This window comes from Sphaeramia orbicularis, chromosome 8 (genome assembly GCF_902148855.1).
Source record: "Sphaeramia orbicularis chromosome 8, fSphaOr1.1, whole genome shotgun sequence".
Classification (NCBI taxonomy): Eukaryota; Metazoa; Chordata; class Actinopteri; order Kurtiformes; family Apogonidae; genus Sphaeramia; species Sphaeramia orbicularis.
In genome coordinates, this window is record NC_043964.1 from 30,019,889 (window position 1) to 30,036,146 (window position 16,258).

Consider the following 16,258-nt stretch of genomic DNA (forward strand, 5'->3'; position numbering starts at 1 on the left):
AAAAACATACAAATAAATACCAAGACGAAACAAATCTGCAATGTCTGGTTTCATGATATTCTGCTCATTAGCGCTTGACAGCTTTCACAAAATAACATCAAAATGCAATGCAACAGAGTGCAATCTAAGTTTTAAGACAAAAGCATTGAAAGCTTTTGTGTGTTATTGAAAAAAACAAACAAAACAACCCTAAGACTAAAGAAAAATTTATATCAAAATAAATGTAATCATTCCAATACAAAATTCATGAAGCTAAAGATAATTATCCCCAAGTTTTAATTAAAGGTCTGAAGACAATGCATTTTTTGTTATTTTAGCTGTTATGTTCTGCAAATAAATGCTTCAAATTACTTTATTTTCATATAAGATATATTCTCAGTCCTCAAACACATATGGATAAATAGTAAAACCAGTGGTACGTTAATGTTTTCCAGAGCTGTATAGACTACAGTATATTCACAAGTCAAAAATCTGCACAAGTATCTCTCATTCTTCTGCAGCCAGAATACAAGGATCTATTTATGCCACTATTCAGACATCCACGGTGCTATTCAGCAGAATAAGGCTTTTTGGGAGACTGTCGTAGGTGGTCAGCGGGGGGGTACCAGCCATACAAGGTTCCCTGTCGCTATAATGACTGGCCTGCCAAGCATCTTTGAACAAAAAGGGCAATTAGGACCCTGCCAACCCCTGTCACAGCTCCAGCCGTTGTCTGTTTCTGTCAGATAGCGCAGAGGAAACCGGCAGCCGGTGGGGCTTAGAACGCTGTTTCCACGCCAACCATTTCTTTACTCCTGAATTAATGTGACGAAATACTCAGCATAATTACTGTCACACACTCATTTGACTCATGCTAAGTAGATTCATTAATTGAAAGATTGCTGTTGTACGACTAAAACAATTCAATTACTTTTCCTTTTTCTACATACTGCACCTTTTTTACAAATCCTTCAAATTAGAGTAATGTGGAAAGGTAATATGTTAATTCAGTTGTTAATTTAACTCCAAAAACCATCATAGTAATAGTAAAAAATCTTAATAATCTTAAATTTTTACAAAACAAATTTTGTCTAAGTATATTTATTTAAATAATAAATATCCAGGTACATCATCATCACTGAGCATTGATATTTAAAATTATTCAGGAATTCAAAATATTCTTAAATTGCTGGGTTTTTCAGGTAAATCTTGTAATAAGGCAAACAATCTTGTTCCTCTGTTGTGAATATTACATATCAATCCATCTATTGTTTTACTTTGTTAAATACTGCTTACCAAAGTTAGATATATTTTTTTCAATGGTATTCCCAATTAACAGTTGACAAGATTATCTTTCTTTTAAGAAAAATATAATATTCGTATCCAAGACACAGCACCTTTTCACTCTCTTAATATTTCTGTTTTTTAGTGTAATCAGTGCTTTGGAATAACATAAAGAGCACATTATCTAATCAAGCAAAGCTGACTATCAGCTAAATACTGAGATGTTGTGGTTTATATATTTGCCAACACAGTGCAGATAGTCACAGAAAAAAATATTAGACCATCAAAAGTCATCAAAAACAACGGTTATGCAATCAAGTACTAACTCTTGTGTGTATCATGTGACTAAAACAGACAAAAGAAAACATAGAATGCCTAAAAGCACTGTTTTTGTCAGTACAATGCCATAGCTACTGATGTAAGAAATGAAGTGATTTTGGTTATTATCAAGAAAACATGGAAAATGGATAGATATCAGCTCTGAAATTAAACTCTTATGAGCTGTTTTTCTTGTTTTCATTATATTTGTCCAAACAAATGTACCTTTAGTTGTACCAGGCATTAAAATGAAACACGAAATTGAAGAAAACAAGGGTGGTCCAATAATTTTTTCTGCGACTGTATGTTGACGTCTAAATAGAACGTGGTCATATTTTTAAGCCTGTCAACACTTATTATGAGACATTTCATGCATCTAGCCGTCACATGTCATTATGTCACTCTTGTTGCTGTAATTTTTCAGCATCAATATGCTGGTCAACACATTGAAATAATGTGTTAATGTGGTCCATAATGTGTTGTGGATGTTTTAATCCACTTGCTGCATCTCACGCCTCATATTTTATCACTGTCTTACCTTGGAGAGACACCTAGTGGTCATCTTTTACAAATACTCTACATATTAACATTTGTGCATAAAATAAACGAGACAGCTTTAAATGACACAAACAGTTCACCACATCTACCTGTTTCAACACAAACAGAGGTTGGACTGTTTATGTTAGGGTGGCCTCACAATGTTGCATTAACACATACAGTACAATGCAGCTACACACCAGTGTCATGATAAATATACAACACTGCAACCATGTGGAGAAATTTGGCATGCACAACAAGAACCTGCGTGTGTGCTCAGTCATTCATTCATACAGTTATTGTGCATAAAAGAGAAAGAGTGTCCATGTCCATGCTTCATGTCCGAACAGCCTTCTATAGTCGGGACCAGAGGCAGACTAGTAGAGGGCGGGCTGTGGACCACACTGTCAGCCAATGAGGAACAGATGTGATGCTCTTTTGGCCAATTACAGTGCAGCGTTAGTGGTGAGGAAGAGACCACCAAGAGCCCAAGTGGGCCACAAATTTACTAACAATAATGCTGTCTTGTGATTATGTGTGAGATAGGGAGTACATATGTTAAAGCAGCCACCACAGGCAGCACTTCAATCAATATTCATATTAATAATCTGTTAATAGAGGTGGAGGAAATACTCAAATACTTTACTTAAGTGAATCTAAAAATACCAAAATGCAGAAAACTCTAACATGGTAAAAATCCTGAATCCAAAATGTTAGTTCAGTGTAAGTTAAATGAAAGTAAGAAGTTTTATCACAAAGAGTGTTATTCCCAATGTGTCCCATGACTTTACTTTGCAAGGAATATGTACAGTCTTCAATAGCAAAAAATAAATAAATAAATAAATAAATAAGCTTGATCCTATGTATCCTATCCATAGTATCAATTATGATTTTTGTCAATTTAAAATATTATTTTGTAAGTGAAGAAAATCCCAGTTTGTTTTAAAACTTTATAAATAGAAAAACTACACACCCAAAAGTAATGTTTTGTTTTTTTTGTTTTTTTTCCATAGGAGTGTACTATACCAACATGGTAGAATATGAAGAGGTGTCCATACATTTTTTAATCCTGTGACCCCGACATTCATGGGTAACCATAGTGGGTCATGGTCAACATTACTGCTGAGTTAATACTGATGTGCTCTATTTGTTATTGAGGTACGGCATGAACATAATCACACCCTACCTACAGCCGGACTTTATCATCATGAGTAAAATGTATTTTTCACTCACCATTGACTGCTATTCATATCTTTTCCACAGGGGCACATAAAGCCCAAAAAGCCATGATAAAATATGTTGACCTTTTCTCATGAAATGATTGGGACAATGCGATTTATTCTTGATAGTTAAAGTGGAACTGGGACCTGGTCAAAGGTGATTACTGACGTGCCTGAAAACAAAATTATTCTAATTTTACAGGCAGAAGTCTACATGAAAGAGTATTTTAATGTTGTAGTTGGTTAATATAGAGCTAATTTTAATAGCACTGCATCATAGCATATAATTATAGATTTTTTTAATGTACAAAGTATCATATCTACAAGTGTCAAATTAATGTAGTGAAGCATAAAACAGCATAAAATGTCCAAATGTACTTAAGTACAGTATTTGAGTTACATTCCACCACTGGAAAAAACACAATTAATAATGTTAGCTACTGTTTTTTTTGTAATCAATTTTAATCATCTGACTTCTGCAGTGAATACTTTTACATCTCAACAGTTCCTTAATGTTAAAAGTATATGTAGTCCCTTTAGTTGTGTGTTTTAGTTGTGAAATGGGATAAAAAGCAGGAGAGAGTTAGTATAAGTTTATGAGAGTTAGAGGAGAAAAGCAAATTAATTTAGTGTGTGTAATGCCAAGCAAAATCTGGTTCAGCTTTATACTGTTGGAAGCCTTTGTTAGTAAATTGGATTAATTTGTGGACGCCCAGTAGAGATCCACAAACAATCGTGCTCGTAAGTGTGATGCAAGCTGGGAGCGAGAGGAAAAAAAACAGGCAGAGCAGGCAGAAGAGCTACCTTGAGATAGTGGATATTTAACTGGCAGGCCTAGAAAAAGAGAAAACTTATTGATCAATGGTTAGTTTGCGTGTGTGTGTGTGCACGCGCGCATTTCACTGGAAAAAAAGTGACAAAGGACACACATAGACAAGATAAAATAATTACTTCCATCTGTTACAAACAAATACCATCATAAATGAAAAGGGAATAATTCATTTTCTGTCACATCTGGGCGCATCTCTGCATCCTCCTGTAGTTTCCACGGCAACTACAAGGATGCACAAAGATGCTATAGCCACAGAGAATAGTCAAGGTCAGTGCTTATAAAGAGAAACTGAAAATTAAAAGCAACAAGACTCAGTATCTCGGGGGCGACCGTAAGGAGTGACATTTACACTCATACCTGCTTTCCCCTGGACTTTAATAAAACCACCTAAGCTCTCCTCTTCCTTCTTTAGGTCAATATTCAATAATGCAGTGTAATATTCAATACGACAGCTTCTTTAGACCTACAAGTTCCCCATATGGGAATGAAGAGATGCTGGATATTCTTAAAAACAGCTGTGTTTTGGTCACAGAACCTGCAGAGCACAGATTGGCCACTAGAGTGCATGTGTTAGTTGTGATAAATATTATCTCAGCTTTATTACAAAACTGTTATACATTTGGATGTTTCAGGTAAATCTCAGTTTTTGATCTAATTTCACTCAAAAATCTCATTTTGTAGAGGTTACAAACAATTTGCTGCTATTTGATAATTAATGGTTGTTGTTGATGTTTTAAGAATTTAAAAAATGCTGGGAAAAAGACTGAAAAATGACATAAAATCTGCAAACCTGGTGGTCTGTGAATGAAAAATAGTACCTAAATGGATAAGAAAATGAGAATATTGGTCTAATGCATGGAAATAAGTGAGAATACATGACTGTCATAGTCAGTTTAGACACAAATGCATGAAATAAAAACAGCTGAAATTAATGCAGAAATGTCAAAGAAATTAGCAATTAAAATGTCTTTTAATAAAAAAATCTGTATTCTTTAAATCTTTAACTAAGCTTGGAAATGTCAAACTCAGGCCTCAAATGTCAAGGTTACGGGGGTTATAGTGTGAAAGTCATCTGTTTCTACCTGCAGGTTATAACAAGAATAACACTGCTACATGAAGTTCAAATCAAGTCTTTGTCATCAAAATACATACTTCTTGTGATTTGAGGTTTAAGCCAATTGGAAAAACCTTATCTGGTGATGGATTAAAGACGATCCAATCATATTTGAGACCAAACTAATAAGCCCCGCCCTCATCAGACACTAAAAACAACAGATAAGTGATGAAGTTTGGAAAACTAGCTCTAAGAAGTACATGTCCCCACTGCCTAAAGAGGACCTTATTACAGACCAAAGGATGGATTTTACTTCTGTAGACCTGTCTCAACTTACCTCATGACTTTTTTGATGTGTAAAATACAACTGACATAACTGAGTTATTAAATAAGTTGTTGCTAATGGTTAGCATAATCTGAGTACATATGTGTGTGAGAGAACATGTGCTGTTAGCTTTGTGTAAGTCATAACCTATGGACGGATTGTTTGCAGTCATTCTGGAAAGCAAAGATGTAGTCATCATGACTAGTGCTGGTGTACTACTTACCAGTCATGTTTACTACCATGTGCAGGCTAATGGCTAATGCTAACTAGCTGTTCAGTACATAGCTTTTGCAGAGTGTAAATGTAACTGCATGTATGTTACTGTATGTATTCCTTATTATTACCCCGCCCCCCGAAGGGGAGACAAGGGGTCTTGTTTTTGGTCCGGTTTGTTTGACCCAGAATAGATTTGATTACATTTTGGGAAAAGTAGGTCAAAGTTCAAATTTTTAATGAACTTTTAAAATGTTTTCCCATGTACTTAGAAAGGGCAACATTTCAAATGTCTGTAGCAGCAAAACTATCAGTTGAATTCATACCAAACTGGGTTTATAGATTGCCTGTGACCCAGAATATATGTAGTTACATTTTGGGAAAAGAAAGTCAAAGTTCAAATTTTTAATGAATTAAAAAAAATATATATATATTTAATTTACTTATAATGCGCAACATTTCAAATGTCTATAAAAGCATTAATTTTGTTCCAATTTACTTCAAACTTGACACATATATAGAGGTAATTGATATGTTGACATTAGCACATGCATAGGCGTGATGACATCAGCTGGAGCCATGCCAAAATAAAATAGGCGAGGTTAGTTGCACCTAGCACCACCTGTTAGAGTAGCTTTATGTCAAAATCTGATCCTACCCACCTTATGAGTTGATATGTGATTAACCAAATCAGATCTCTTGCTAGATGAAATGTAGGCAGTAACGTAGTGATAAGATCTATAAATGTTAAGACATGGCACCTTTAAGCAATAAACTTTTATTTCTTTTATTAAATAAGTTGTTCATAATCACTTTACGTCCTGATTTTGATGATTCTCTAATTGTTTTCAGATTAAACTCTGAAAAGCAGTCTGAAGGTCACAGTGGAACTACTTTAAGCTTTTGAAGCTGTTTCCAGTGACTGGGGTGAATGTGTTATGAGCTATAACACCTTTCTCACATTGCACTTTGAAGTTCTGTCCTGCTTTCTCTACAACTCCAACTACTGTTTTGTCCATTTGGTCGACTGTAACCTTGTAATAATATGTATGAATATCTCAGTTAAAATCAATTCACTTCAGTGGACAGAGAAAGTGATCTCCATCTCTGGCACACAGGGTGAAAAGTACAAGTGGGAACGGGATGAGGTTACCATGGTGACAGGAGGGATGAACACATTTGGCTAAAGTGGGTACTGATGTGTGTGAATACAATAGGCATGTTTGAACACACAGTAAAAGAATATGTACTAATGCTTTATTTCTAAGGTCTCAAACTCGTGGCCCAGGGGCCAATTGAGGCCTGTGGGATGATATTTTGAGGCCCCCTACTTGACATCAAAGTTTAGTGTTAGTGTGGCCCACACTTAGTTCTCAAACGCATCTTTTTGCTGAGTCTTGCCACGCTTTTATTGTAATTACTTTTATCACTTATGGGCTACCATAGTAGTTTCGTGACAGCTTCCAGCAGCATTTGTTATCAACGGTTGTCAAGCTAGCCAACCGCAAAGTACCTGGGGAAGTATCAACGTTAGTCACTTGGTTGAAACGTGTTCCAGAGTGACACCAAGTAGATGGAAAATACAGTATATGCCATCACCCAGTTCCAGTCATGACTCTCTCAAAATGTGCCATGAAGAGAAAGGCTGGCGATGAGCATAGGCAGCTTTAGGAAAAGTGGAATATTTTTTTGACAAACACAGGGGCACCCCTATGTGTCTTATATGGACAGAGAAAGTTGGGGTGTATAAGGAATATAACATCTGACGTCATTACTCAACTAGACAAGCTGAGGAGTACACAAAATACCTGGAGATGAGAGAAAGACCCAGGTCGCCAATCTTAAAAAAAATGTCTATTGAGTCAACAAGGTTTATTCCAGAAATCTTGTCATTTCATGAAGAACCTTTCATGTTCAGAAAGGAAAGTTCAAATTCAGAGGAACTGTTCATGTTAAGAGCAAACATTCATGTTGAAGAACTGTTAATAATAATAATAATAATAATAATAATAATAATAATAATAATGATAATAACAATAATAATAGTTGAGAAGATTGGATAAGTTGTGCTCCTTTTTTTGGAATACTTGAAACCCTTTTTTGTGGAATACATAATTCAGCCCAGCCTAACCCTGACTCTACCTCCAGCGGCCCCCAGGTAAGTTGAGTTTGAGACCCCTGCTTTAGTTCCATATTGAAAATCCTAAATGTCCTCTCTTCGTACCTCAAACTTCTGCCGGAGCTCGAGGTCATCCACCTCAGGGATGGGGACGTTGTAATACTCCCCCTCCTCCTGGTTCAGTAGTTTGTACCTGACAAAGAAAACAGAGAAAGTATTGTTTATTATTAATGCGTTTACTATTTCATTGCATAAAAAAACATAAAACTTTAACTTTCAAAGCTCTGACTTGAACTTTAAATCAAAACATGTCCAAATTTACTATTAATCAATCAGACTATTCATCACTGGTCTGTCTGGAGTTGCTTCTGCCAAATGTCTTTACACTGTTATTTCCTGAAGCTTCTCAAAGTGGCAATCAATCAGGCTCAGTTTACACTAGATGGCAGTAAGTATGCAAACACAGTCATGGAAAAGTGATCAGAGCATCTGTATAAGTGTGTTCATCAGTTTAAAACAAAGCAGATACACAGAGTCGGACCAAGGAGCAGACGGCTCTGATTGTATGAATGATAAAACTGGCATCAACTTGTAGACATTATGTCTCTGTCTTACGCACAATAAGCTGCTGTTGGAAATTCATCAATGAGGCCAGTGGGATTTCACGTTGACAAATTAGTGCAGTACGTTCTTGTGTGGAAACAAATTTGGAGAGCTGGAAGTATAATGAAGGTGCTCATTTGTGGGATCACACACAAATGTTTAAAAAGAAAAAAAAAAAAAAAGATCCAAGGCACTCTTCTCACAAACGATTCAGATCTTTATTTCATGATGAAAAACCAAAAAACGGAGATCATTCTTTTTCATGTTGAATTAGAGCTGGGTTACAACCCATGTGTCACAGCTCAAACAGCATCCATCAGAGTGTGAGACAGTCTGTTAAGGAATAATACTGAGTATTAGTGCAAAAAAAAAAAAAAACTCTACTTGGTTCTAACTAAGAAAGTAATCAAGGTCCTTCCATTGTATAGTTACTGCAGTGATTTATGTATGCAAGCTGGAAACATGTTCTTTAACCCTAACTGATGCAGTGAGAAGCTTCTCCTTTCTTAAACAACCATCAGTTTGATAAAAGCATAAAGATTGGACTGTGGTCATGTGGTCTGATGAGTCCAGATTGACCCTGTTCCAGAGTGAGGGATGCATTAGAGTGAGAAGAGATTGGCAGATGGAATGATTACCCATCATGCCTAGTGTTTTAAGTACATGCCTGTGGGGGCAGTGCTATGATCTAGGGTTGGTTCAGTTGATCAGGTCTAGGTTCAGTAGCAGTATGTGTCCAAAAAATGAGGTCATCTGAACCTGAATATACTGAAAGACCAGGTTTAGATCAATGGATTTTTTTCTTCCCTGATTACCCAGACACATTCCACAATGACAATACAAGTACTCATTAGGGTGAAATTGTGAGAGAGTGGTTAAAAGAGCATGAGACATTATTTTCACTCATGAATTGGCCTCCACAGAGTCCAAACCGAAACCACATTGAGGATCTTTGGGATGTGATGGAGAAGTTTTTCTGACTCTCCCATCATCTATACAAGATCTTGGGAAAAACATTTATGAACCTATACATAGAAATAAATATTGTGACCTCGACTGTAACATTGCATAAGCATTATGTAGCATACAATGCCACAGCCAATGTATCCTGTAATAAATGCCTGTAAATGGGTGCTTCTATGAAACTGGGTTCATTTTGGTATCTGGAACTTTCCCAGCTTTTTAGACCCAATAATAAGAGAGAAATTTAGACATATTTTCCCCCAGGATGTACCTATTGATGACCTCAGATAAATGCAAAAAAATTATACTCTTGCGTGAGCCATCCCAAAATTAATGAATTTTTTAAAAAAAACATTGGAGCCAAAAATAGGACCAGAATTGGAACATGAAAAGCTACCTAGTTGTCAGTGCATTTGATCTGGAACACATGGCTTGAAATGGTCTTATATAGCACTATAAATAAATACACTGTGTTAAATTTGATGATCCTAGTGGTTTTTCTAATCCAGACATTCAGGTTTTTCATGAATTAGCAGTCTCATTCCAGGTTTTGTGTGTAACCCATTGTGTCCACTGGTTTTACATAAAGAACTTGCCCATTTAAACACAAATAAATTGTGAGTGATTTTGCAACAGCAGTCATTTTTGTGAAACACTCTGCCTTGCATAATTAGTTCAATTCCCAAAATGTACCTGTGAGAGAATAAAAAGATATTTGAAAAAACAGTAGCACGTAATTTTTGTGTCCTTTTTACCATGTTACACGCAGATTTTCTTATAAAAAAATATAAAAATGTGTTTTATCTGAAAAATAGTTTCTCTTTTATCTCAATAAATATTTATTTTTAAAATAGACCCAAAGTGCTTCCAAACTTGCTTCATGACATTAGTCTACATCTGGTTTGAATTTTTAGTTTTTTAGTCCTGTTTTTATGGACCAGTTTCATAGAAGAACCCAATTCACTGAGAAGCTGAAGTGATATGTTGCAAGAGGGTGGACTGAGTCTGCTAAGCTTAAATTTGACCTACTTAAACATATTGATTAATGGTTAAAGGCAAAACTCACTTTATTATCAGTGTAAGAAGATTCGGTCTCTGCATTTTACCCATCCTAATACACACAGCGTCACCCATTAGCATTAGCAATTAGCCACTGAAGGCCCCTTCAATCCAGCTTCAATGGCAGCATTTGATTTTTAATGCATCTTCATCGTGGTACCATGGTCAAGGGCATTAAGAGGAGTAATCATTTTTAGCGTTATAGCAGAAATTTGGATACAGTGACTAGACTGGTACTAGATTTGAATGTAATTACTAACTATACTACTTTTATGTATCTTGTTGGATGCCATCAGGTTTGATCATGTGAGTTTGCAGACTAGTAAGAACTCCTCTCAGCAGATACAATGAGTGATATTAAATGACAGTGAAAGCGACTGACCATCCACAGGTGGTAGCTTTGATCAGCTCAGATACTCCAAACGACATGGAGCCCATAAAGTCGTTCCTGGTGGTTCGATCCCAGTCCCAGACCTCGATGGACAGACGGCGGTCTTTGTCTGATGCTTTCAGCTTACTAAATGCACACACAGAAGATGAAAACAGCAGAATGTGATTATTAAAAATAGGATTGAATATCTACTTGAAATTTCAAATGATGTACTTTTAGTTGTATTTTTTGTACCTTGTTCTTGAAATACTCTGAAAACATGATTACACATATAGTTTACACCTACTACTATACATATAAACACACTTGTTGACTCACAAGGTGAATGACTCATTCCAGCAGGGGTTCAGAGAGGAACGGATGGTCCTGGTCTTTTGTTTGGTCTCGTTCTTTGGGTCTGGGATGAGCTTGAGTTTAACATACGGGTCTGATAACCCATTTGGATCCATAGGGATCAGGTTCCTGGCTTCACCCACTGAAACAAAGACACAGACACACACAGTTGAGGCATATACAGAAAGTGTGTGTTTAAGCTTTTAGCCAGACTCAGAGATCTGTGACTCAGAGCTTAAAATGGACAGAGATGAAAGAGTGTAGACAGATGGATGAATGGATGGGTGTTTGGTTGGCTGGACAGAAAAGCAACATGAAAAGTACACTGGTGCACATGGAGACACTTGTATTACATTTAACCTAGATTAGAGTCTTTGTAAATTGACTGTCACACCATATGGTAATTTTATTAAACCAAACCACAAACATATTGTGCAGAAATATGGGGAAATGCAGGAAAAACTAGCATAGATACATTAGTAAAATTTCAAAAAAGAACTATTAAAATAATTAAGAAAGTAGGATATTTTGAAGCAACTAATAATTTATTTATTGCACTTAATACCTTAAAATTGCCAAATATTGTATATTTCAAAATATTAGAGATGATTTATAAAGGAAAAAATAATATTGTTCCAAATACCATTCAAGAGTTCATTAAATTAAGAGTAACTATAATTTAAGAGGTCTTTACATTTTTGAATGTATGAAAGTGAGGACAAATGTGAAGTCTAGATGTATTTCGGTCGTGGGTGTGAAATTATGGAATGGACTTGATGATAATTTAAGTTGTTCACTTCTCTGACAAAGTTTAAAAACTGTCTTAAGTATAAGATCATTCAGGAATATTAAGTGGAGATGGTAGATGTGTTTTGTTGTTATCGATTTTTTATTATATTGCAAATCCTCGATGATGTACACATTTAATTTAATGTAAGCGGTGTGTCGGGTGAAGAGGATAGGCAAAGAATAAGCTTTTGCTTCTAGCCTATTCCTGTTTTTGTCTTTTGTGTTTATTGTGGTTGTTGTACTGTGTGCGGTGATTACTGCACAAACCAAAAATAAACCATTCATTCATTCAAAGTGGGCCTGAGAGGTGCAGTAAAAAAAACATAAATCACCTGAAGATGTTAGAAGGATGTTAGAATATCAGTATTTATTGGAAACACCTAAAACACAGCATTCCTAACAGATAGTATAAATGGTACGTATGTAGACTCAGACTTATAATTTTTAGCACTTAAGACGAAAGACTCAGTTTTAATCCAGCAAAGACACAAATAAGTGTACTGTAGGGTCCGATCAAGAGGTAACACATGGACACATTTCATGTTCAACAGTCTCTGTAATCAGAATGTAATCAGAGTAACTTATATGCATGTATTATATATATATATATATGAGGAGGAATTTACAAAAACTTTAACATTATGTATAACAAAGTTTGAGGAGATAAAATTTTTAGGTGAAAAATGTCAAATTACTGCTCGGTAACACATGGACTTGAAACGGACATCAATTTTTTAAGGTTTACGCAAACATTCAAAACATGTGGTTCTCGACAGAAATTGATATCAAGTAGGACAAAACCTTTTAGATATTATGTTCAACTATGCTGAAAATACATTTTGGAGTAAAATATTGAAAAGTCTCTGTTTTATTGACATGAGAATGTGGTAACATGTGGACAGACTGCCACAGTAACTAGCTATGGCTATGGTGTAAAAAGTACAATTGATCAAATCAGTTGTAACTTCTTTCTATGAGTGGTATTTTTAAAAGGATAACAGTTCCATAAAATAGAGATCTTTAGCTAAAAAATGAGTCCACTTGATAAATGATGTGTGCAAATTTACATTTTCCTGTTGATGTTCACTTTTGCCTGGTCGGACTCTGTATTGTAAGACTGCACTCGATAAAATGAAATAAATGCAAGTCAGTTACGCACACAGGATATCTTGTTATAAAGCAGAGAGATAAGTAAGGTCAGTTGCCTTTATGATGTGGAGTGTATTGTAAGACTCCATTTGATAAAAGGCAAAATATGTGACTGAAAGTATAAGGCAGTTGCAAGCGCAGTATATTTTGTGCACAAGTATAAGTGTAAAATCAGTTCCTTCAAACATACATCGCTCTGTACTCAAACAAAAATAAATCACGGCCCTCTTCTCTGCATTTCATTGACTCAGCACACGAGGTGATATTGTCTGGAAAAAAAAAAACCCTACATAGTTAGTTGAAGTAATACTTTTAGTTATGATGACATAACTTGCAAAATACTGCATGTAGAGTGAGAGAGACATATTGTTTCCCTATTATAAGTTAGATAGATAGATAGATAGATAGATAGATAGATAGATAGATAGATAGATAGATAGATAGATAGATAGATAGATAGATAGATAGATAGATAGATAGATAGATAGATAGATAGATAGATAGATAGATAGAGTTGTGGAAAAAATTATTAGACCATCAAAAGTCATCAAAAACAATGGTTATGCAATCAAGTACTAATCAACTAACTCCTGCTCATCCAAAGACACCGATTAAATGGTGAAAGACATCAAACAGCAAAATAAGCAGAACAACCAGTATTGACCAAGAATTTCACAACTTTTGTATAACTATATGAAGTCAGCAACTGTTACGATTTCATTATTTATTTAAGTTTGCGATCAATAATCTCTAAACAATGGACCTCATGGAACAATATTTAGTTGCATCTGAACTTTTTCTTATATGTTACTTACAGTCGCGGAAAAAAATATTAGACCATCAAAAGTCATCACAAACAATGGCTATGCAATCAAGTACTAACTCCTGTGTGTATCATGTGACTAAAACAGACAGAAAAGAAAACATGGAATGTCTAAAAGCACTGTTTTTGGCGGTACAATGCCATAGCTATTGATGGAAGAACTGAAGTGATTTGGTTATTATCAAGAAAACCATGGAAAATGGCTAGATATCAGCTCTAAAATTAAACTCTTATAAGGTATTTTTGTTGTTATTATTATATTTGTCCAAACAAATGTACCTTTAGTTGTACCAGGCATTAAAATGAACAAGAAATTGAAGAAAACAAGGGTGGTCTAAGATTTTTTTCTGCGACTGTAGACAGACAGACAGACAGACAGACAGACAGATAGATAGATAGACAGTGCTACATACGCTGACAACAGGTGCTGTGAACTGAAACATACTGTCCAAATTCAGTTGAAGTTGACAGTGTGAAACAGCACCAACAGGATTATAACACTGGTGGGTGTTCTAATCCTGTCATAAAATCAAGAAAGACAAGAAAAACAGACAAATACAACCGGCCGAAAAGTCTGTCTCACACCATGTTGTTATACAGCAAGTAAATAAGACAGGTGATGGGAAAATGACACTCAGCTCAGAGGAAGAATGAATAAATGTGTTGTACTCTCAAACTGTGTACATGATTAGCCAGTAGGTGAGCAGATAATGTGAGGGAGGCATGATGTTTTCCTGTGTGATAACTGACAAATGGAAAAAAAGAGTGCTGTTTCATAGCAACAGGAGTAGAGGGACGGGGTGGAGCGAGGATTGCCACCTTCACCATGGCGACGACATACAGTAAATGGCCAATGGGCCGACTCCAGCACTGCCCCACTTAGCAACACTGCATTAACACACAAACAAATGTCAAGCTGTCGGGTGTTCACGTACAGTACGGCTTAGTCAATCAATTCATGTTTGAAGACAGAAAGAAAATCTAAAGTGAGGATTGTCAAAACAAATAAGAGTGAAAAACACACGGGAGGGAAAGAAATAAATGAAAAGTGTTTGTAGCATTAATACGAATTTCAACATTACAAAGCCGGAACAGACGGAGAGCAAAAACAGGATTGCACTCGTCGTCCAAAACTGTCTTTATCAGCTCCATCCTCCCGCTCTGCATATTTAAATGTAATCAGACACAGTGCAGCATAAAGAGGCCGTTGTCTCAACATTTCAGGCTGTCGGTGTGAACTTTCACAAAGATTCTTCATTAAAACAGTGGTAATGTATTTTCAGTGCACAGCATAAATATTCCAGGGCTGAACACAAAGCACACGCAAACACAAGAAAGTCAACGTAGAGTCACCGCAGCTCATTTAAGTCTTGATGAGATTTAATTAAAGTTATGAATAAAAAAAAAAAGAAAAAATATCTGCACCACTACAGTGGAACAATGTTTAAAACAGAAACTTCCTCAAGGCCAGATATAATCATCATGATTAATGCAGGTGAGTTTCAATTTGGCATCAGTTTTACTGTATAAAAGAAACAAGTCTCAATCTTGACTCCATGTGTGCAGAGGGAAAACGGAAGAAAAAAAAGATTGATAACATATAATATTTGCAAAAACACTGATTAAAAACACTGATGCTGCAAATGTAGTGATTTAAGGGAAAACTAGCACATTAGAACCTTCTAAAATACAACTTTGAGAAAGAAAACAAGCAGTTCTATAGGCACAAAAAAGAAGATGTAAATTGGTAAATAACAGGACAACTGTGTTTCTTGTCCACTTTCCTTTGTGTGTTTCAAACACTAGAGGGCAGTGTAGGTCTCTCCTTATGAGTTGTGTCTCAGACCAAAATAAGCCAATGTCAGAATCTTTTACCTTGTTCTTAAATGTGTTAGGTCGGCCTCGTACTTTACTCCTTATTTAATACAAATTCTCCTCTGTAGTTATCCCACTCCCTGCTTTTGTCTTTGGTTCTCTGACAAACCACACAAAGTGCACAAAACCACACAAAGTGTTACACAAAATTACCCACACACATACATGGAAATGCAACAAACTATGAAGAGCAGCAGGAAAATCTCAGCATCCCACGTTCTAATCTAAATCCTCCCCTTTGCTGGCTGTGGCAGCGTTAACGGCATCAGTCACCTCCATGGCAACGGCCGCGCCAAACAACACAAAAGCAACTTCAACAAGCCTGTAAACACACCAATAATAAGAAAAAAACACACACTTTCATACATGTACTAGAGACACATCAGGATGGA

At 35.8% G+C, this 16,258-nt stretch overlaps 1 protein-coding gene across 2 annotated transcripts in view; it reads right to left on the reverse strand.

The window, feature by feature from the left end:
• Window positions 1–16,258, reverse strand: part of prkcab (protein kinase C, alpha, b) — a 179,167-nt gene that overhangs the window by 18,768 nt on the left and 144,141 nt on the right. Inside the window, exons 6-9 of one of the 2 annotated variants that reach the window (XM_030141048.1) lie at window positions 11,216–11,372; window positions 10,889–11,023; window positions 7,987–8,074; window positions 4,143–4,172 (exon numbers count right to left, since the gene is read on the reverse strand). In XM_030141048.1, coding sequence (XP_029996908.1) covers window positions 4,143–4,172; window positions 7,987–8,074; window positions 10,889–11,023; window positions 11,216–11,372 — 410 coding nt within the window. The remainder of the gene's footprint in view (window positions 1–4,142; window positions 4,173–7,986; window positions 8,075–10,888; window positions 11,024–11,215; window positions 11,373–16,258) is intronic. The other variant, XM_030141049.1, reaches the window with a different exon arrangement.